At 40.5% G+C, this 22,462-nt stretch overlaps 1 protein-coding gene across 1 annotated transcript in view; it reads left to right on the forward strand.

Annotated features, from left to right (window-relative positions):
* Positions 1–22,462, forward strand: part of nphs1 (NPHS1 adhesion molecule, nephrin) — a 48,113-nt gene that overhangs the window by 12,661 nt on the left and 12,990 nt on the right. Inside the window, exons 3-14 of the mRNA XM_061717927.1 lie at positions 3,497–3,619; positions 8,632–8,754; positions 9,378–9,459; positions 12,917–13,020; positions 14,964–15,085; positions 15,241–15,412; positions 16,582–16,739; positions 18,294–18,435; positions 19,537–19,661; positions 19,747–19,915; positions 20,115–20,244; positions 20,523–20,695. Of these exons, the coding sequence (XP_061573911.1) occupies positions 3,497–3,619; positions 8,632–8,754; positions 9,378–9,459; positions 12,917–13,020; positions 14,964–15,085; positions 15,241–15,412; positions 16,582–16,739; positions 18,294–18,435; positions 19,537–19,661; positions 19,747–19,915; positions 20,115–20,244; positions 20,523–20,695 (1,623 nt within the window). The remainder of the gene's footprint in view (positions 1–3,496; positions 3,620–8,631; positions 8,755–9,377; positions 9,460–12,916; positions 13,021–14,963; positions 15,086–15,240; positions 15,413–16,581; positions 16,740–18,293; positions 18,436–19,536; positions 19,662–19,746; positions 19,916–20,114; positions 20,245–20,522; positions 20,696–22,462) is intronic.

Below are 22,462 nucleotides of genomic sequence, written 5' to 3' on the forward strand. Positions count from 1 at the left end.
AACGATTGACAGTGTGAAAGCTTTCTGGCCAGGTGGTACTGCTGGAACCAGTTCAGAGCTTCTTCAACTTTTGAACTTTTTAAGAACTGGTTTGTTTTTCAGAGCCAGATCATTTTAAATCTTAAATGTCTCTTCATTTATATCATTTGAACCTCCCTCCAGTGTATCCTGAATTTCTCCTGAAGGCTGCAGTGAAAGGAAACGGATTACCTTCACAGATCACAGTATTTGTCCCATCCACCCTCTAAATTAGCGTCTTCGTATCTCCTGATCTGTGTGTGTATATATATATATATATATATATATATATATATATATATATATATATATATATATATATATATATATATATATATATATACATATATATATATATATATACCTGTCTCCAGGTCTGCTGAAGAAATGCTGAAGGCTAGTTTATTTATTCATTTTAAGGATTTATCTTAGAACATGACTGTTCCCTTTTTAACATATTGCTCACAAATTATATTTGTTCTTTGGCCGGCAAAGATTCCAGGATCCAGAATCTAGGGTAACTTCTGAGAAAATCAAGCCATCTTTCATTATTGGCTAACGTTATTTTAATTAGAGCACCATCAGAAAAACACAGAACGAATACTGTATGCTTAGCAGGGCTGCAGCGAGAAAGCCACTGCTCTTCAAAATGAACTTTGTTGCACAGTTGTAGTTACTGAAACATCACAGGGATAAAACTGAAAGCTATTTGGGTGCTTTTTGGACCAATGATATCAACATTTTAGTTTATAACAGATATGATTTGCTTGAAGAGAAAACTACCGGTACCATCCTAATTGTGACAGATTAGGTGTTAAGTGGCTTGCATCTGTTTCACTCTCTATGACAACTCTATTGATGGAAAATTCATTTTGAATTTTACAATGAGTGAGGGACACCTTTCATTCACTGCCTTTCCCACCAGTGCAGAACGGTGGAAAGGATTGGTGCAATCGCAGTGTGGCTGGGGTAGTCCTTTTTGAAATTACTCCATGCAGGAGTGTCCAAGAACCAAGCTTGGAAACCAAGATGGGTCCAAAGTTGCTAAAAGATCTTTTTTTTTACTGCAAAACCAGCCACGGTTGTTCACCGGCATTCCTACTTCACTGTATGCCATTTTGGATGTCTTTTGTTTATACTACATTCAGGTTGGCACTCTGAATGTACAACATGCGTCATTTCTTTGATTAGATGTATGCCTATCCGATGGCATCCAGAATCCGTTTCTTCTACATCCATCAGTGCTCTCCTCAGTCTGGAAGGGCCGTAGATCTCCAACCAAAAGGTTGGTGTTTCAATACTCAGCCATGCCACATCTCAAAGAGTCCGTGGAGAGTGAGAGAGAGAGAGAACAACAGATAGCATCAAAGCTTTCCTTTGCTACAATCCCCAATCCTGAGCAGGCACCAGGCAACTGTTGAAACGAAAGCTCCCTTTAACAGGAAGAAACCCATTAAAATGAGATAAGGTGCTAATTGCGCACTTATCATTTGGCCAAATTTCAGGAGAAAGTAGCCCATACTACTGTACATGCCAACAGTACATACAAGTTGTTCAAGAAAGAAAAAAAATAAATGAAGTTGCTGTGTTGAAATGGCCAAATCATAAGTTTGACATTAAAGGGGACCTATTATGAAAAACACATTTTTTTTTTTTTGCTTTAACATATATAAAATGGTCTCCCCTCAGCCTGCCAACTCAGAGAAGGAGGAAAGCAACCAAATTCTGCAGTGTCTGTACAGCCGCCCGGATGAGCCATCCAGTGTCACATGGCTTCTACGAGCCGTTCAGATTCTACTCCTGTCGTGACATCACGACAGGAGCGATGCGTGAAACCACGCCCACAACTAACTCCGCCGGCCGGATCTTCCGCCATTTTTTCGTAGCGGTGTATCGCGTCATTCAGGCAGCCAATCAGCACAGAGCCTCATTATCATAGCCGCCCCGCCCACTCAGAATCCTGCATAGAGAAGGAGGTTAGAAACTGGGAAGATAAAGACATGGCTTAGAGACTGAATTTCTAATTTATTTAGAAAAAAAACAATCAAAAGCTTGTTTTTAAGACATTCAAGGCCTGTTTAAAATAGGTATTAGATGCCATAATAAGTCCCTTTTAAATCAACTGAAAGTCATCGTTGAAAGTCCTGAAGTAAGTGTTCGGTTTGACGATATAAACTTGTGCCGAAATCATCAACAGTTACCAGATATGTTATGTTATATCATAATAAATCCAGTCTCCTTAAAATAAAGTTCAGATACTTTAGCCAGGTATAAACTGTAAAATTATGTTATTTTTCTCAGTAAATAAAAGGCACATATATTTTTCAATTGGTTCCTTATTTCTCCTTTCAGGTCGTGCAAATCTAACTATGTTTTAAGACATATTTATGCAGAAATAAAACATTCCTTTTTTACATGGCTCTCCAACTTTTAAGCTACTTCTCAACAATTTCCCTTCAGTCTTGGGTATGGTGCGAGAATGTGGATTTGCATAAGGGAAGATTTATTTTACTGCAGGCAAAAATTGTTATGTGGATATGCTGTATCCCAAAGTCTTAAAAGTCCTAACACATGCTCTTTGCTACTTGATTGCACTATTTGTGAATAATTTAATAAAAGAGAAATGTTGTTACTAGCTTCAATATCTCTCTCTCTGCACTCAGTGACAACTTAGATGTGAAAATTGCTTCTGGTTGGTGTTAATTATCTTCCCTGGTTACTTGACATGTGCATTTTTAGGTCTGAGTGGTTGTCAGACCAAGATACTATTTTCCACATGTCAGTCGGCTGTGAGCCCTCAGGAGCTAGAAAGCCAACAGTGAGCATCATCTAATCCCCATAGGTTATGGCAATGCATCAAACAAATCAAGCCCCTTTCCATGCCAGACTATCAGAGGAGGGCTGCAGACTGAGGCGCTCTATGTGGCATCAATTAATAGACAATTTATTCAGTTGGTGTTTTGAATCAGGGCTTGGATTTCATTTACCACATTGGAAACTCTTACCGAAACAAAATGCTATGACACAACAACTTGCATGTCAACGAAAATGTCTGCATTTTCACTGACGTGCAAAAAATAAAGATATTTACACAATTTTCCTGTTCCTGTCTCACTAGTTCATAGTGAAATCAAACACCCACAAATATTGACTGATACCATACTGAATATTGTTACTTTTCTTATCATACACTTTAAAACTTGCTTCAGTTATCATCACGACAAAAGGAAAACAGAAAGAAGTACATCAAAAGTAAAGGCCTGTAAGACCAACATTATGATCAAAATCCTTTCTTTGTCAGTGTGTAATTTTAATTGGTGGGATGTGTTTGATGTGTTTAATGCAACATTTGTGTGTACCCAAAGATCTATACCTGTGTTCAGTAATTCTATGCATATGATATACAGTAGCTGGTTCATACTTCTTTATCACAACAAGTGTTTTTCCATTTAAAACATTTTTTGTATCTCTGTTTCAGGACAATATCATCTCAAGATTGAAAATGCCCAACTGGAAGATGAAGCCCCCTACGAATGTCAAGCTGGCCCGTCCGAGACCAGTGACGCTATCATCTCCAACATAGCCTGGGTCATCATGCAAAGTGAGAACTAAAACTAATGTTTGTTAATGTCGGAGATGAGGCTAGTAAGCATTTTATAGAAGTAATTATGTGTATAATAAGGCACATTAAACATCCTCTGTACTGCAGTAACTTACATGACCTTTTGACCAGTAATCAGCATATAAAGAGCTGTTAAATATTCATTTCCATTGATAAACATCTTTCCTATGTTCAAGATAAAAGGGTTGCATTTGAAAAAGGGAATACATTTTGTTTGTCCTTGGTACAGTGGATTACAATGATTTTCTGAAAATATTTCGTAAAACTTTTCAGAGAATATTTGTCTTCTTAGCAGGTACTTTGCTTTTCGTATATGATCCTGTAGGTCGAGGACTTTAACCAGCAGCTGCAAAATGTAACGTAAGAGCGCAGCCTGGATTCTCAGGCTAACCCCACGGTTATTTGTGTCCTTACACAAGAATTAAATATTACAAAGGTAACTAAAAAATTGCTTTCTGATATGGACGGAAATATGTGTAACTGTGAAACTATATTTACGTAGTAAGACCTCCTGTTGCCATTTAGTAACAGACTATATTACTCTTTGCCATCCTTTTTGCTTATGGGAGCAAGCCCATATGTGGTAAGGAAAGGACTCTCAAAGAAGCTTTCTTCTGCAGGCACAGTTTATTTACCACACCCCCACACCCCCATTCTCACCGTCACACAATTTGTCCCTCTGTCTGGCTGAAGTTTATTCTTTGGCGCACGTGGAGGAGGGGGTGGATTTGAAGAGTGGTGTTGCTGTGGCAATTTGAGCAGCCTCACTCTCCTCTGGGAAGAGAGCAGGTTTTTCTGACATCTATGGGCTGGCGGGAGGGATGGTGGGTGGTGTGGGGCAGGGAGAGGCAGAGGCTGCAGGCGTCTCCTTTAAATGACTACTCTTTATTCTCCACTGCAACAGTTTCATGTCCTACAGCAGGCCTACACCTGCAGCCACAGCAGGCTCAACTCCCACATTTATTACCTCTCAGATGCCAATTGCATGTGCACCCACATGCACAAAGCCATCACGATTGCCTTTGGCCTTGTCAGAAAGGTCAAAATAGGTGGGAATTATGTTCATACAGAATCAGGAATATTTTTTATATGCTCTGATTCACGTCCTGCCCACACACAGTGGCAGGTGTTTTTCAGTTGTGCTTTAGATGGACAGTTGCAAAGGCTAAAGAATGAAGGAGCAAACCTAAAAAGCAGTCTGCAGCCCTGATCCCAAAGGATCATTTGTTCCACTCCAACATTTTCAGTGAATCAAAATATGAGAGTAATCTGGGGCTTGATAATGAGCTGATGAATTCAATCTTCGGTTAGTGCTGAACTGGGACTGGAAACGGTGCATCCTTTTTGAAGAGCACTGTCTCTGATAGGTTTTCCATGGACTTCTCCATCAGGCGACTACAGCTCCCAAGACCCCGCGCACCCCTGGCCATTCTACCATGGCCATACCCCATTAAGCTCTGCATCAAATCAAAACACCATAAACTCTTTATGAGGAGCTACCGCAGGAGATAGGGGAGGAATTTCAAAACAAAAGCGAAATTGCTGGTTATAACATTGATATCATCACTGGCTAATTCAAGGCGGATTATCACAGGCAGTAAATAGCGGGGATAGAGAGAGAAATGTCAATAAGCCCCTCCATGGGTTTATAGAGTGATGTTTTTTAAGACATTTCCATTGGTGTAACATAACTCCTGTGTGTTTTTGCCTTCCCGCAGAGCTTAGAGAGGGGATTACTGCTATAGGCAGATCAAGTGGCAGTGAGTAATCCATGACAATAACAACCTCTCCCCCTCTTCTGAAACCCCTTCTTTTGCTAAAACTTACCCCACACCGGGCCTGTCACATACCTGACACATCCCGTGTTTCCGTTTATACCATTAGCCTTAGCATTTAATCCTATTAATGAACAACTCTCTCCGTCATCACACTGTACGTCTGTGCAGATGGCTCCTGCAACTGTTCAGAAATGTTGTTGGTTTTTTAGTTTTTTTTTTACGTATTTTGGTTTTAAACAGAATTACTCATCCAGTTGGGTCTCACACAGACAGCATGTGTGTGTGAGAACCATTTCAAGGAGGACATTTTCTGGACAGAAAGGCTTTTCTCCCACTATGGGAGTTTTTACCTGCCATTGTTTATGTAATAATTGCTCGGGGGTCATGTTCTGGGTCTCTGGAAAGCGTCTAGAGACAACTTTTGTTGTATTAGACGCTATATAAATAAAATTGAATTGAATTGAATCTTAGAAACCAGGGCTATGGTGAGGTTTTGGCGGTGGCTAATTAGTTTAACACTTGAAGAGTATATAATGAGCCTTCATTGTCTTATTCCTTGTTATGAATAATGGAACAACTTTAAAATGGGGGCACAAGCAACGAAGAACATGGTGACTTTATTCATCCTTGTTCATGAAAAGTTCTTACACTTGCCCAAGATATAACCTCATCAGGGGGCGGCGTGTTATACACTAGTGTGACGGTGTGCATATTAGAGAGCCAGACCGACGTTAGAGAGTCAGTGTCTTTAGGGGACGTTCTGCTTAATAATAAAATGAGACACTTAAGGGGCTGCTTTTAATTCCATTTTGAGTGTATAATTAGGGTAAATTTACAGTTTGGTTTAGTTCAGAACTTGTGTGTGTGTGTGTTACATTGTTCTAAGCAAGTGGCCAAATGGGAGGGGGGTGTTCACAGATATGAACGTAACATGTACATAATATAGTCAAAATAAGGAGCACTTGGCTGCGAGGGGTGATAGAGGTACCAACAAAAGTGCATAGAGAAAAAAGGGGTTGGGGGGGGGGGGATCTGAAATAAGGATGGTGTTTCAGTTGCCTTCATTGCGAGAGATCACACACCTGAGACCGACAGTGTTCACATGTGTGCCAGGGTAAGTATGTGTTTTGATGCACAAATAAAAGCACACTCTTGAGCATTCACATATTCATTGATGCGTGCATTTGTTTTCTTTTTTTTATTCCTGAGAGATAAAAGTGTTAAGTTATGAGACACCAGGTCAATATTACTCATGTGGTCAGTACTGCGTGTCACGGTTAGACCACACATACTGTTTCCTGTTTTGTGTGTTCTGCTGGCCTTTGTCAGGGCAGTTGGCCATGCAGTTCTGCATACACCATATACCTGAGCTCTTCTTCAGGTGTTTGTACCCAGAGACGAATAGAGTAATGTGAATGAAATAGAAAGATAGGTGCAGAGAGATGCTTATGCATATTGATGTCTGTCTGCTAATCTGCTTCTTATCCGCCTTATCCATCCATCTGTCTGTATTTGTGTAATGAATTGAATTTTGCAGCTCACTGTTTGCTGTCTGAAATGCAGGATCAAGTCCTTGCCTACCTATTTTTATGTTCCTATATGTACCTCAACGAAAAAGTTGGAATGGGAGAAGCAAAAAGTTAGTTAGTCAGGAAAAAACACATTGGCTTTCTCTTCTTTGTTCTGGATGCATGTGTTTTTTTAATGTTTTTTTAATGTATAATTTATTCAAATTTGTATATGTGCAGATGTGGATGTCTAAGTTTATTCTGACTGGGCTGAACGGGTCACATGGTTTGCCTGAGTGGATGTGATGGATGGCAGGCTGTAAGTCCCTGTCCAAGCTGGAACACACCTTCCTCCGCACTTCTGCAGTTTAGCTGCAGTGGTCAAGAAGGATAGTGTTTAGGGGAGGAGGGTGGGCTCAGGTTGCTCGGGAGGAATGATGGAGTGAATGAGAGATACGAAGAACAGGCCAGCATGAGTGAGCGAAGAAAAAAATTAGATACCTGCCTGCCTCATTTGTGGACATATCATTATTCTTATTTTAGGATTGGTTAGGCTGCCAGACACTCCTCGAGCACAACAAGTGATGCGCCTATGTGAATTGTGTGGGCTTGAGAAGATTGAGAGTGCAGGGCTGTCAATAGATGCATGGCCCAGTCATCTTCTCAGGAAAGAGGGGGGGAAAACAAACAAATGCATCTCATTATTGCAGCGTGCGCCTCTGCAGTGCTCTGGGTAACCCATCACAGTCCACACAGATTCAATTGCTTCTTTTAAATCAGTTTGAAGCTGCAGCCACATCTCATCTGTCTCAATAGCAGACCAGAGCCACTGTGCAACTCTGCACACTGCAACAGCTCCTCCTAGTGGTGGAGGCTTGACCGGACGTGCTAAAGTAGGTGCAGAGGAGTTGTTGAATGGCTGGATGATTTGCTTGATTGTGGTCCAGCTGTTTAGCTGTACAGTCAATTTATTTCAAAATGCAACAACAGCTGTCTCCCTTCTCCTGTTATCCGCTGCAGTTGGTCTGTACTCACTTTTCATTCCTGATATATGTCCATATTTCCCTCTCAAGCTGGTCTTTCATTTACTGCTATCCTTCCTGGACTTTCCAACTCACTGGTCCTTCTCTCTAGCCTCTCCACTTGATCTCTGATGATGGAATAAAAACCCACTTTCACTGCTACTATTGTCTTCAAATATATATCCTCAGCCTCTCATTAAACGTGGCACAATTGCCTGTCATTTTTGAGCATGACGTAATCGATCATCTTGGTAGGAAGTAACAGATCTGCTGGATCACTTGGATAATTGGTTTGTGATAGTTTTCTCATTTCACCGCCAAATCATTTTTGCTCGCTTGTATAAAAAGTTATGTTGCTTTGTTTTCTGTTGTTTTTTTCTGGAATCCCTATTCATGGTCAGATAAAAGGATTGTAGAGTAGAACAGCAGAGAAGTGAAGACTGCTTTGATCAGACCAGAAACGCACATTTAGCTGGGGGGGGGGGGGGGGGGGGTCTGATCTGACGAGAGAAGTGTTTGGTGTTTTCTGTGAGAGATTAGTAGTGGAACAGTTTCATCTGTGTCTCCTCTCTGTAATCTCCTCATGTCAACAATTTGTATTCAAACACAACGCGCAATCAAACTTTACTGTTACAGTAAGTTGTGATGAGTGTAAAACATAAGCTGTTCTTCCACGCATGCAGTTCCTCCATCCAAGCCGTTCTTCGCCATGGATACAACGGCAGCTTGGGTGGCAGGGAAGACCTACGTCGTTACCTGCGTTGCCCCCGATGCAAAGCCTGAAGCCCAAATCACTCTGTATAAAGGTGAGTTTGCCCTCTCAGTTTCTTTGCATTTAACAGTGATGGTCAAGCTGACGGACTAGAAAGGAAGGGTGACGGTATTTTTGACATTTCACTAGGAGCTCGATAACCTAAATATGTAAAAACAAAACTTTTACAGAGGATACGATGCAGTTTCAGTAAAGACTTCTTGTTTTGTGGAGTTGAAAGAAACAGACTTGTGTGTGTGTGTGTGGGAGGATATAAACTGAGCATTTGAATTTCCAATTTCCTCAGACTTTACAAACACACAGACGGAGTGAATCACAGCTCGGATAGGTGTCCACATAAACAACTACAAACTATGTTGTGCTGAGATATGTTCTGTTTGTTTTCTTAGTGTGAATTAGGCTCCAGAGTTGTGCTGCTGGTGTAAGATAAATATATTCTTCTTTAACTGTACATGTGCATCTTAATTGCATTCAGTGAAATACAATCCTGCTCTGGCAATATTTCAGTTTAACAGTGATTTGACTTCAGTTTATAGACAGGCTGGAATAGCACTATAAATTATCGTATGGCGCACCACTAAACATATCTATGTATGTCAGTATTTACAAATGCACACAATAATCTTCCCCCTATTGTTTTGCTTTCCTCTCTTTTAGATGGAGTCAAGCTGACAGGTGTGGAGTCTTCTATCACGTCTGGCTCAAAGGATAAGCTTCAGAGCACACGTGCTGAAATAACGTATGTGTTCCACTGCCTGCCAGACTTACTCTAGACCACCAGCTCGCTCACTCTGTCCAAGTCCGCCTTGGTTTCTTGTTTCCCAACGTGCTCTTATTTTCTCCTTCTGTCTTACAGAGTACAATAAATTTCCGTGCACAGCGAACTGCTGCTTGGCACGGCACGATTGAATTAGCTTCTGTCAAAAGCACAAAATTACATTCCCATGGTGAGACAGATTTGATCCTCGCCAGTTCACCAGGTGCCTATACATTAAACAGGGCAAGAGATTACTTTAATCTTGTGTGTCTCCTCTGTGTCAAAGATAATGGCCCTCTTGTCATATTTTGAGATAACATTTGTACAGAGGAGCTGCAATTTTTTTTCAGTGCTGCTGCAGCAAAGCTGAGGTCTTAACGCCGTATTGATGCCCATTCCTCATGATCACACTGAGCATGCCGGTAGTGGACCTCACGTGATTTCTACAGCTGGTATTATTCTGTAGTTTCATGTAGAAGATGAGAAGTAAAGGAGGCGTAGAACAAATCCACTGTGCAGCTTTCTGTCTTTATCACAAAGTGAATTATCTCAATTTAATGACATTGTCCTCTGGCAAGTGGCTTGCCAGATCGTAACTAAGTAACTAAGCATACTTAACAGAAAGTAGGCATATACATTTCAAGCTTTTTGTCTGTTTCCTTCAGTGTTGTGCAACATTTTGTTCAGTGTGCCAAGTCTACACCGAAGCAAATTATTCTCTCCCACACAGCTTCTGAACTCCTTGAAATGCCTAGTTGATAGCCCAAGCCTTTCATCCCTTGCTTGTGTCCATCACCATGCAACACAGTTTTATACTGCCTGCCTACTGGCTAGAGTGGCAGTCCTTAAACAAATTAGTAGCTGCCTGCACTTTTTCCATTTGCAGCCGGTCAGCTGACCAGAGAGAGAGGTCCTCTCTAAAGGTCCTTTCCGTTTCTTTTTTTTAAACATTTATACATTTAAAATACATCAGTATCATTGTTGTGTGTTTAGATTGAAATATTCAGGTGGTCTTGTAAATCTATTATCTACTTTCCTTCCAGGTTTCCCGAGGAAGCCCATTGGACTTAATACAATTCAGATATGATTAGACTGTTTAAGTCCAAATTATGTGAATTTCTATAAGCTCGTCTGACATCATTCAAATCTAAATGCCTGAAACTTGTCTTCGTTCTCATTAACTTTACTGGATGTAAGCTTATCTTTTTTCCCCTCTCTCTCTCTAAGTGGGGTTCTGTGAAGTATTTATGAGTGTTTGGTGTCTTGCCTTCAGTAGACAGCGGTCACAGCGTTCTCAGTTTAGAAAATTAAGGAGGAACTCTCAAAGGGAGCTAGGCTAACAGCTCTTCAGAATGAGAGCCATTCATGCAGCCAATTTTCACCATCTACATTGAAGCAGCACAAATTAGGTTTTTTCATGTTTAAATGTCACTTTCACTTTCATTTGAAGGAATATTTGATAACTTTTAGAAAGTTTCATCCAGCTCTCTCACTCTCCTGCCACTGGTAAAGACCACCTAAAGTATGTTTGGACTCTCAATCAGGTCATGTCTTGCACATCACTGTATGCCATTATGTCATGCATCAACAATGATGTAACTAGCTCATAGAGCTACAGTGAACAATGAATATCGTCCGTTCGCGCTCACAACCAGCTGCGTTGTGAACGGACCTCGTCCCCGCACCACGCAAGGACAGCATGTCGTACCGGAGGTAACCGGTTGGGGGCAGTATGCAGAGCCATAGTTAGAAAAGTAACAAAATATTTCGTAGTAGTCTAATAAACCAGCTGGTGGAATAACGGATAAATGAACAAGACAACACTGGATGAAGAGGAGATCACTGCACTGTTCAGCTTGTGATCTCGGTAAAGAAAGCGGCGTGGTTCATGGTTTGTCGGGCCGTTCAGCCAGAGCTGTCGGTAGACTGGAGAGCTCTTTGTCTTGCCGATGCAGCAACTGATGATGAGAAACAGTGGCAATATTTCTGCATTTCCTCCGTTTCGTTTGATGATTTGTTACATGGGATTGTCCCGCTAATTCAGCTCAAAACCACACACGGCGAGTCTGAGACGGCAGCAGAGAGCTGGCTGTCATCCTGCGCTACGTGGCAACAAGGACGAGCTGTAGGACCCAGTTACAAGCTTGGAGCGTGCACGCTCATGTCGCCAGGAGATTCATTTACCGAAATATCTGGAGCAAAGTCGGTGTCGGTTGAGCGATGACTGAAGAACCTCTGTATCCAGCTCACACGATCATCGGTGGACAAAACACACCACTGTGTTTGCCCTGCATCTTTCGACGAGCACGGACATAACGATTACGCAGTTGTTTCCACTTCTGTTCGCATGTCTCCATATCTGCACCCAGGACTGTGTTGATTTGCCGCCCACTGTTTTGACCCGCGTGTTTGTCACTGTGCGGTGGCGATTTCACATCATAAATGTGAGGATAACAGCTTCTGCTCAGCCTCTATTCAAAACATTCCGCCAGTTTCCGACCTCCGCGTCTGGTCACTTGTGGTCAGCTGGTATCTGACCGGGACCAGCGCCACTCGTGGGCAAAGCGAGAACTGCAGGTCGCGTTGCGTTCAGTGTTTCTTGGAGAACGCGCATGTGGACGCGTGAAATAAGCAAGATATGCGCGTCTGCCATGATGCGGTTGTGTAGGCGTTTTGATCAGCAAGTATATTCGCCCCACAAGAGCGTGGCCAAGCAGAAGACTAATTCTTGGCCAGTGCTGTTAACCTCCATGCCTGTAGGGGGACCTACCGAGTCAAAGAGACATAAATTCCTTTATGCTACATTCAGAAAATTCAAATTTCATAAGTTTTACAGAGGTTTTAAGAAGGTAGTATTAATAATATTTACACCAGTTCACCTTTGTCCCAGACAGCTACCATTAATGGATGTGTTTAGCCACATGGACCTTCTGCAGTAAAGAAAACATGACGATGTGAATTAATGTCTTGTGCAGCAGTAATGTGATTTAAATCCATCTTACATCATTCATTGAAACAGTTTTTTTAAAGGTTTGATCTGTTTTGGGTGTTCACAGTTTGTAATTAACGTTCTGATGAAGTCATCTATGATATTACAGCTGTCGCATGGGGGGCTTTTATTATGATCATGCATATGCAAGTTGTGTACAAAAAGCCAGCTGTAAAGCACTGTGAATTTCCTTGTTGCTAAAATGTGCTATACAAATAAACTTGCCTGGCCATGTTTCTTCCCATTCCTTCATTAATATTCTAGGTATTTATTTTTCACACGACTACATCTATATATTAACATATCAGCATTTACTTCAATTTAAGCTCAATGCTCTAATTATTTTTCCACCACCAACTCAGTGTAACAATAACAAGATGCATTTTGTAAATGTCAGCGTTATCTTTGTCTTTTATTCCTGTCCTTTCTGGTGTCTGTTATGTATAAAAGGGTCACCGCCGTGCGCTCCGACGATGGAAGACCGTTGGAGTGTCGTGCCGTGAACGTCGCCATCTCCAGGCCTGTGGTGACCACAGTGACCATGAGTGTGTACTGTGAGTGTCTTGTCCTGGCTGTCATCTGGCAGTCCACACCCCTTTTCTCATTAAAACATATGCACTAAAGAAAAGAGGAGCCCATAGCAAGACCAAATAGAATAGAATAGAATAGAATAGAATAGAATAGAATAGAATAGAATAGAATAGAATAGAATAGAATAGAATAGAAGACTTTTATTTTATCCCCCAGAGGAGAAATTCAGTCGTGCAGCAGCCAAAACACACACACACACTTTATACAAAAAGATTTAAAATAGAAATAACCAATAAGTGGTTAAATAATAAAAAGAGCAATATAAAAAGTAAAAAAGAGTATGTACAAGAGGAGAAAAAAATAGTAAACACCAAAAAAAATGGATAATATTTACAAAAAATGTACAAATATTTTCAAAAATACTTGAGGTATTTGAGGTATTTACTGGTTATTGCACGTATAAAGAGACAGGTTTATTGCACATGGGTGGCTACAGTTGGTTATTATAGACAAAGAAGGAAACTGTTTCCTTACACACTGATCTATATTTAAATTTGTTTTAAGTTAGATTTATTGTTTTCTCTGTTCATTCTTTGAAAAAAATCCTGAAATGATGTACAGACTTAATTATTGCCCAAATGTTTATCAAAGGTAACAAATCAATAGACCAACTAGCAACACTAGCAAGGCTTTTGGCAAAGAGTTTTAACAATATGAGAATAACTAATAGGCTGGGGCCACCTCACTTAATGATAATAAATCCTGCATAACTAGCTCAGCAATGTTTGTGCTCATCAGCTCAAATTAAATGTAGAACGCACAGAGGCAGAAAATGAAGCCAGTTTCTCTTGCTTTTTCTTCCATGCTATTTTCAAAAACTGTGTGACATTATATAATGAAATTGTAGCCGCGGCACATGGAGGTTAGTTGGCACACTCTCTCTGCCTCTTACTGCATTTGATGTCCTTTTTTTCCTGTTGTCTGGTAATGCAACAGTGAAAGCTATTGTTGCTTAATGCATGGCCAGTGTAACACCGCAGCCCCTGATTACTGCAGTAGGTTGGGAATTTTATGCCCTGTTGATCAGCTGTAGAAAGTGATTTGCTGATTTTGTAGAACTTACGCTCTTGGCTTTCCCAAAGAAAAAAGAAAGAACTAAATCATATTGTTGATGAAAATTGAGCAGCCTGCTGACACTCCTTCCAGTTCAACTGCCAAATTATTTACAGACTGACTGGACACCTAATGTTGTCTCTATCTGTTGTAAGCTTTTAAAAATGAAATGCCTCAATGGGTGTTTTTACAGTCACCTATAATTGTGAGCACTCCTCCCTTCATCTCTCTCTGTATTAAACAACACTGGCTCTCAGCTGAAGTGCTAATGTTGCAGAACTTGGGACCACCGCTGCAGACTTAGTCAGTCTGCCAGCCCATCAAAGCCAGCATGCTGGCTATTTCAGCGAGCCAGATTGTTTGCAAGGTGGCAATTTGTCATGCTGGCCCTGGGTCTGCAGTATGCTTTCTGAAACTGATTGCAGCAATAACAAAAGGCCCGTCCTCTTCTAATTCATTTTACTGGATATATTTTATTCAAGGAGGCTGTAATTTATTCATATTTCACGTAGCCTTATTACTGTTTGAACATCTGCTATTTTGCTTTATGGACTGGATCCAGCTCAGAGCTCCCTTAATACTTAATGCTTTCATCAGATCTGGACATCTTGCCCATACTCATGTTGAATGTGACCAATTTATTGGCCCTGTCTTAGCAAATAGGAATACTTCCCACTCCATTGCCAAAAGTGTTCTTATTGTTTCTTTTAAAGTCGTCTTATTGACTGTCACTCAATCATTTTTATTCTCAGAATAAGCACATCCCATTTTGTCCTTTTCATATTCATTGTGTTTGTCCACCGTGTCGTCTTTCCCTAAACCATTTTTATCTTTGATTCTCATTTCCTGACAGATCCACCTGAGCCTCCATTAATACTGGGTTTGAACAGAGATGGAGTCAAAGCAGGAAGAGTGCTTGTGTTGGAGTGTGTGTCTAATGGTGGAAACCCCCGGGCCAATATGCAGTGGACCAAGGCATGTTATCTTTAAAAGAAGCTTTGTAACACACTGACAAACTGGAAAAATGAGCTATTGCTTTGTTGCTTCTTATCAACTGCACCATGCAGAAACATGTACAATTCCAACATTTCCCAGCCTTTTTGAGTTTTGCTTGTTCATCCGTATGTCAGGATGGAGAGCTTCTTTCCAAAACCTGGGAAGAGGATGTTGTGGCACAGAAGTCCAGGATTATCTTCAGACTGATGATCACCCCTGCTGACAACCAGGCAGAGCTGTGCTGTGAAAGCTTCAACATGGCCTCCCAGTCTCCTCTGTCCGCCACGCATAAATTAACCGTGTTCTGTGAGTGAAAACAATGCTGAATGCAAAGAGCTGAAATACACATTCACGCACAGAAAACCCCGGCAGTAATTGGCGATTATGGATTATTAAAGATATCAACACGAGGAAGTAGGAATAATAATACGTTTTTCAGTCTGAGGAAAAATTCTAATGTTAATATCATTAATGAAACTAATGGTTATTATGGCTGAAGCCCGTATTTCTGACTGCCTCCAGATAAGTATCACTGCATGCTCTTTCACAGCTGTTACATTAATTTAGCTGAACTGCTTCAGTGCACAATCCTGAGGCACCAAAGGCTACACTTTGTGCAACGGTAACAGGCATGGTTAATAGATTATACTTTTCTCTCTGAATATGAAATGTTTATTTCAGCAACTATGAAACAAATATGGAATTAATAAAGATCAGCTTCAGTGTGTTTTGATTTCCATTACTGAACCAGACAGCAGAATAAGACTGGAGTTAATTTTCATTATAATTCTAAGTATTAGCAAAATTATAAATAGATTAGGACTTTAAATGCTGCCTGACTGATGCGCCACAGAAATACAAGCAGGGCTGGCCCTTCCAGACGTCACTGCATTGTGAGTGTGGTTGAAGCTACGCCGGGTCACACAGACTGATGCCATGACTTCGAGTCGCACATTCAGGGATGGTGAAAATGAACTGCTGACTGCCTGACTGCGCCGTAGGTGTTGCAAGAAGCTGCAGGGCTAAAAGTAAGACTCCCTGGAGAAATATGGATATGCTTCTTTTTTTTTTCACCAGACAGGACCTGACTAATTTCTCTGTATGTGGTGTCGTCTCATGTGAGATGAACACAAATGTGCAAAAGAGTTACATGCATGACCCCTCCTCCTTCACTAAGTCTGTCAGCTCAGTCCCCAGCCTTTGTATTCCCCTGAAGGCTTTATGCAACTGCATCATATCGCCTGCAGTTATTGTACCCATGTCTCTCCCTCTGGTTAAAACAAAGCAGACTTAAGAAACCACGATGAAACCCCCCTGAGAAAACAAGATGCCGCTCAAAGTGATTTTCACTCTCACCCTTGATACAGCGCTGCGTTTCACATCCTAAAATAGTTGCGCTGCCACCAAGATCAGAATAGGTATCTGTTGAATGTGCTATTCGCGGGGCTGTATTTTTACTGACTTGTCTTCATCAGTTGATCCTGCAGAGCTGACGCTGTCGGGCTCATTCGATGCCATCGAGGGGCAAGAGTTGAGCCTGAGCTGCTACGCCACCTCAAGTAATCCTCCTGTCCACATTCGCTGGTGGTTGGGGTACAAGGAGCTCAACAACTCTGTTGTCATTATAGAGGAGGTGGGATCACACGGCACACAATTTATATCAGGGTAGGGCTGGGCGATATGGACCAAAAGTCATATCTCGATATTTTCTAGCTGAATGGCGATACTCGATATATATCGATATTTTTTCTGTGCCATAATTGGGGTTTCCCCCAAAGCATTATAGCATAGCATCTCTGTTAGCTTCATTTTTTTCTGAGGCAAACCCTTAAAAAAACAGTCAGTTTTAATACAAAGCCTCGTGCCAAATGTCACACAGGTACCTTTATTAACAGAGGTCTGCACAATATCAACATGTATAAAACAAATGAAATAAAAATAAACTGCCTGCATATATAGAATAAAAATGCTTCTTGAATAAAATAAAACAAATATCCCTTTCCTGCATAACAATTAAATTAAAATACACTGTGCAATTAATACAGTGTAGACAGTAACAGGCAGACTTTTCCACTGAGGTTGATAGTTGTGCAAATAACAAAACATTTGTGCAAATCTCAAATAAAACATTCAAGTCAATTTGTCACAAAATAAGCTATATCCAAATCATAATTTTTATTTTTTTTTTTTAAATCGATATAAACGATATTGTCTCGTACTATATCGCGTTTGAAAATATATCGATATATATTAAAATCTCGATATATCGCCCAGCCCTATATCAGGGCTGACATTTATTGAACAAAGCCAAGAAACAACGAAGGCAAAGCGTGGTTGATGCTAACCAGGCTTAACGTGGGTGACTGTGCCAGTCAGTTTGAACAAAATGTTGAAATCGGCTGTTTGTGCTCCTTCTTTGGTAAACATTAAAAAAGTATGAATGTCAGCACAGAAAAAACATCTCCCTTTCCCCAAGCTTCCCATTAGGGTACTAACAAAAAGCTATTAAAATGCCTCAATATGAAATTTGACCTCGCATGAACCTTTATAGATGAAAGCAAACAGCATGACCGTGAGCGGTCCCTGAATAGGCCCGCCGCAGCTTCGCAAATGAGTCAGCCGATTCCAAAAAGAGTATTCTGCAGCTCTTCTCTTTTGTGTATGTTAATAAGATCAAAGTGAATAAAAGCTGACACTGAAGATGAGTATTATTAAACAAGCTCTTTATTCATCTGGCAGCAGCATTTTCATTTGATCTTACACAAGGCACTCAGTGTGCTGTATGTGAGCTTTAATGCATGTGGAACAGTGTGAGGTTAATAAAGACTGACGCTCCTGTTCGGTGTTTCTGTTAGTCTTTCTGACTGTGGCTTTAACCGTAATCACCACAATCATTATTTTAATAACCAGATGTGCTGCATAGGCATGACCACTATCAGGCAGGTGTGAAATGATCTGTGCTCAATTTACAACAGGGTGAAAAGCAGGAGAGTCGGATGAATATGCTTATTTATCACGGAGCATGCAAAACATCAGTTATTACAGCAGCTAATTTGCCATCTGTATTCACCAAGACACACCTGCGAGGATTGTTTTTCTCTGATTTTCTGTCTCTCTGTGTCTCCGACAGCTGAGGTTGAATTCCAAACCTGTCTGACCTGCTAGTGAACTGTCTGTGTGTCTGTAGGGAGACAATGGTGGGATGACAACCATGTCCAATGTGACCCATCGGGTCTCCAGGGAGGACAACGGGCTGAAGCTAACCTGTGAGGCTTTTAACAAGGGCACGCGCTTCTCCAAAATCACGGCAGAAAAGATCAGCGTCTATTGTAAGTGAGCCCAAGTCCAGTCGACTCTTGTACTTTAGGAAATGAGTGCAAACGAATCATTCTTCAAATAGAATTGGATTTTAACAGCGTTTTCATATTGAAGCACATATTTGTAATTCACGTAATTCACGAGGGCAGCTGTAGTTACAACTCTAAAACAACAAAAACCGTCACTCTTGTTCTACTGGTGTAAAGGGAAATGTTTTCTGCACATATCAAAATTAGGTTTGAAATTATATCAGATTCAGATTTTTATTGTGAGAGCTGTTCTAAATACAGAATGAAGGACAGTGGCCTTCTTTAAAAAATGCTTTTAGGCAAGGCAAGTTTATTGGTATAGCACATTTCAGCAAGAAGGCAATTCAAGGTGCTTTACATGATAAATAGGTTAGATATTTCGATTTTACTTGATCTTTAGTCTTGATGTAATTTTGTAGCACATTGATATGTGCATTTCTGTTGACTTTATAAGATGATAAAGTTCCTGTTTGAAAGTGTTTTACCTCTGCAGTGAACACATTGGGCCAAAAAGAGAAAACATTCTTTGAATTTTTCTTTATTTCGGCTTGTACACACTTTTTTGCAGAACAAGATGAAAAGGTAAAAAAAAAAAACATTTCTTTTGCCGAAAAGGTGTAGGCAGAAGCCGTAGCTTATAGTGCCTACCCTTTTTTCTTATGATCAGCATAAATATGAGACATTAACTTTACTCCGTGGAAACAAACAATACATAAAGAAGACAAAAATAAGTGAGACAAAATATAAAATTGTTGTTTCACATTCTAGAATGTTTTAGATAGTATACTTTATAATTATAGTGTTTTATATTTATTTACAGTATTTTCTTTAAACATTTCCTTAAACTTGAAGATAGAACTACACATTTTTAGGTTGTTATTCCTACTTTGCTTTGCCATAAGCTTATGTAAAGTTAACCTAATTTGTGTTTGCACGTGTCCTTTATAACCCCACAGAAAGTCCCTTAAGTCACATTTAGATTCACTTCCACCTTAAAGTCAGTTTTTCACAAATAGGTACTGAGACCATTTTTTCATGCAAGACTTTTTATTAATCGTCTCCCTGTCCATTCTTTTACAACAGACCCTCCTCAAAGAATATGGCTTGACGCTCCGCCTGAAGACGTTCCCCTTCGTGCAGGAGCAAAGGCCACGCTAACATGTCACTCCACCGGAGGGAATCCCGCTGCAACTCTGACTTGGTTCAAGGTGACGGTCTGCTGCACATGCCCGACGTTCTGTCTGTTGTATCATGCACGCACACGCTGCTCTGGACTGTTCATTTCTGGTTTAGAACGGAAAGGAAGTGACTCCCGAGCAGAGGCAGACATCCTCCAATATGGCTGTAGCTCGAGAACTGACCCTGGTCCTGACAGCAAGCGACAACATGGCTACCTACCGCTGTGATGCCAAAAATAAGGCCAAGCAGACTATCTCTGCGGACACTAAGCTCTTAGTTCACTGTGAGTAAAACTGCAGCTCTGAAACAGAAGTCCCACTTAAACTTTATTAACAGTCAGCTGAGAGATGTGTTTCAATATTAATATAAGAAAATTAATTTGATTTAAATTCAGTGACGCTGATATTTAACTGCAGCATTTCATGCTTTTCATCCTGATATAACCAGTTAGTAAATGTCTGATTTTCTTGTTTACTTCACAGTTACAGCGGTGAGTATGAAGATCACAGCCGAGCAGGAGGAGCTCCGTCGAGGTCAGATACTAACGCTAGAGTGCCTGTCTGGAAGCAGTAACCCAAAAGCAGACGTCTCCTGGACTTTGGGCCCAGTCAGGTCTGGCGTGGCAGCAAGCTCAAAGAATTCTGTATATACAAAAAGCACAGCAAAAGAAAAAACATTTTAGTTTCCTTGGTGTCCAATATTCTTTATTTGTGCTTCATGACCACATTTTGTGAAAGAGCAGACAAAGAAGAATTATATAGTGATGATTATATTTCACTGTCAAAAATTAGGCTGAATAACAGAATTTTATCCTTTTTAATGACTCAATTTGCATGTTAAAGTTGTAATCCTGTAATAAACGGATTTACTGGGTGTCATCTGCGTCCTAGTTTCCAGGGAGTGGAGCAGACAGTCAAGAAGGACGTGTTCGATGGTATTTCAGTGCACAGCACTCTGTCCCTGAATGTGAGCTCCCAGCACAACAACCAAAAGGTGATCTGCCAGTCCTACAACCCAGAGTTAGCAGAGGGGACCAGCACTTTCTACCAACTCACTGTGCTTTGTAAGTAGGGGGCGAATAATTCTTTCTTTCATTTTTTACTCATTTGTTGTAGTTTTTTTTGTACATGACCAAGAGATGTGGTTTTCATAATTTTCAAATGATGCATAAAAGAGGATCACTAATGGCTCAGATGAAAACTGCTCAGGCAGTGTGCTTTTGCAGTAGGTGTATGTGTGTGTGTATTCTGTTTCTTTTTTGTTTACAGGGAAGCTTTGTTGTGATTTGTGTGTCTGTTGAGCTCTGCGGCAGTGTGTCCTAATTGTGCATTTGCTTTGCTGTGTGGCCATATTTGTCTTTGATGCCATTTCACAGGCGGCAGTCAGCCTCTGCTTCAAAGCTCGCTACTGTGTATGAGCATGAAGGAATGTCACTGTGTGTTTGTGCAGACCTGCAGTTGGACAACAGCACTGTCAGTCGTCATTTTAATGCCTGTCCCTCTGCCTCCCGCACTGTCTTACTCCCCCATCGTCTGAGTGTGTGAGGCTGGTTGGATGTGGAATTATTGGTGGGATGTCAACCTTCAACTGGTTTGACTCTCATTAGTGTCTCTTAGTGCTTTCATGCTCAACATACTTTGCGAGTTTTAATTTTTTTTGTTCACTCTTGTTGGTTCTGTTCGCTCCTGCATACTTCTTTACTTTGTATTGTGCCTCTGCATGTGTACTTTTTGCAGAGGTGTCAAAGGTATTCACATTCATTACTCAGGTAGAAGTATAGATACTAGAGTTTAAAAATACTCCTGTAGAAGTTGAAGTATCAACTCAAGTTTTTTACTCAAGTAAAGGTATAAAAGTACTGGTTTCAAAACTACTTAAAGTATAAAAGTAAAAGTAATGTAAGGGGATAAAAGCCATTAAGGACAAAAGCCATTGAAAATGAATGCATCTTAGTATAATGCAAATATATTAAAGAACCATATATGTGTACTATTGAGCATTAACATGTGTTTCAGAGAGCAGGAGATATGATGACTAGTTGCTTATAAGTATTGTAATGGTGCAAAAAGTCAAACTTCAGAGGCATGTTATCATTTATCCTAACCTTTATTGGAATGTACATCCAAGTTTAGTTGCAGGATTCTGAGGGAACGGATGTAAGAACAAAACTGGACAAGAACATCTGTGTTGTGAAGGGTTAGCTGAGGACCCAAGCGCAGGAGAGCAGAGTAGGAGGCCGGAGTTCTCAACAAAAAGCAAACAAACAAAAAACAAACAAAAAACAAGAACTAAAAGCGCTGCAGAGCAAGATCAACAAAAACCCAGGATAAGGAAAAACTACAAGGAGACATGGAGGAAGAACCAGTACGGACCGACAGGGAACAAAGGAATGACAAGACCAGATATACACAGGGGATAACGAGACACGACGAGACACAGGTGCAGACACAATCAGGGCAAATGGGAAACAGGAGGGACAGAACTGAAACTCAAACTGGGAGGAAGTGTCAAACTCTGACAATCTGAGCCACAACCACAACCAAATTCACTCTATCCAGATGGCGCAATTTAACTAGATAGTTTTTGTTTAAAGGCCGAAATGAAATAGAGTAACGAGGCTGTTTTTAAAATGTAAGGAGTAAAAAGTACAGATAATTGTGTGAAAATGTAAGGAGTAAAAGTAAAAAGTCGTCTGAAAAATAATTACTCCAGTGAAGTATAGATAACCAAAATTTCTACTTAAGTAAGGTAACGAAGTATTTGTACTTCGTTACTTGACACCTCTGACTTTTTGTGTAAATCCAACCAGATGTTGTATTTTCTTGTCTCA

This window comes from Cololabis saira, chromosome 3 (assembly GCF_033807715.1).
Source record: "Cololabis saira isolate AMF1-May2022 chromosome 3, fColSai1.1, whole genome shotgun sequence".
Lineage (NCBI taxonomy): Eukaryota > Metazoa > Chordata > Actinopteri > Beloniformes > Belonidae > Cololabis > Cololabis saira.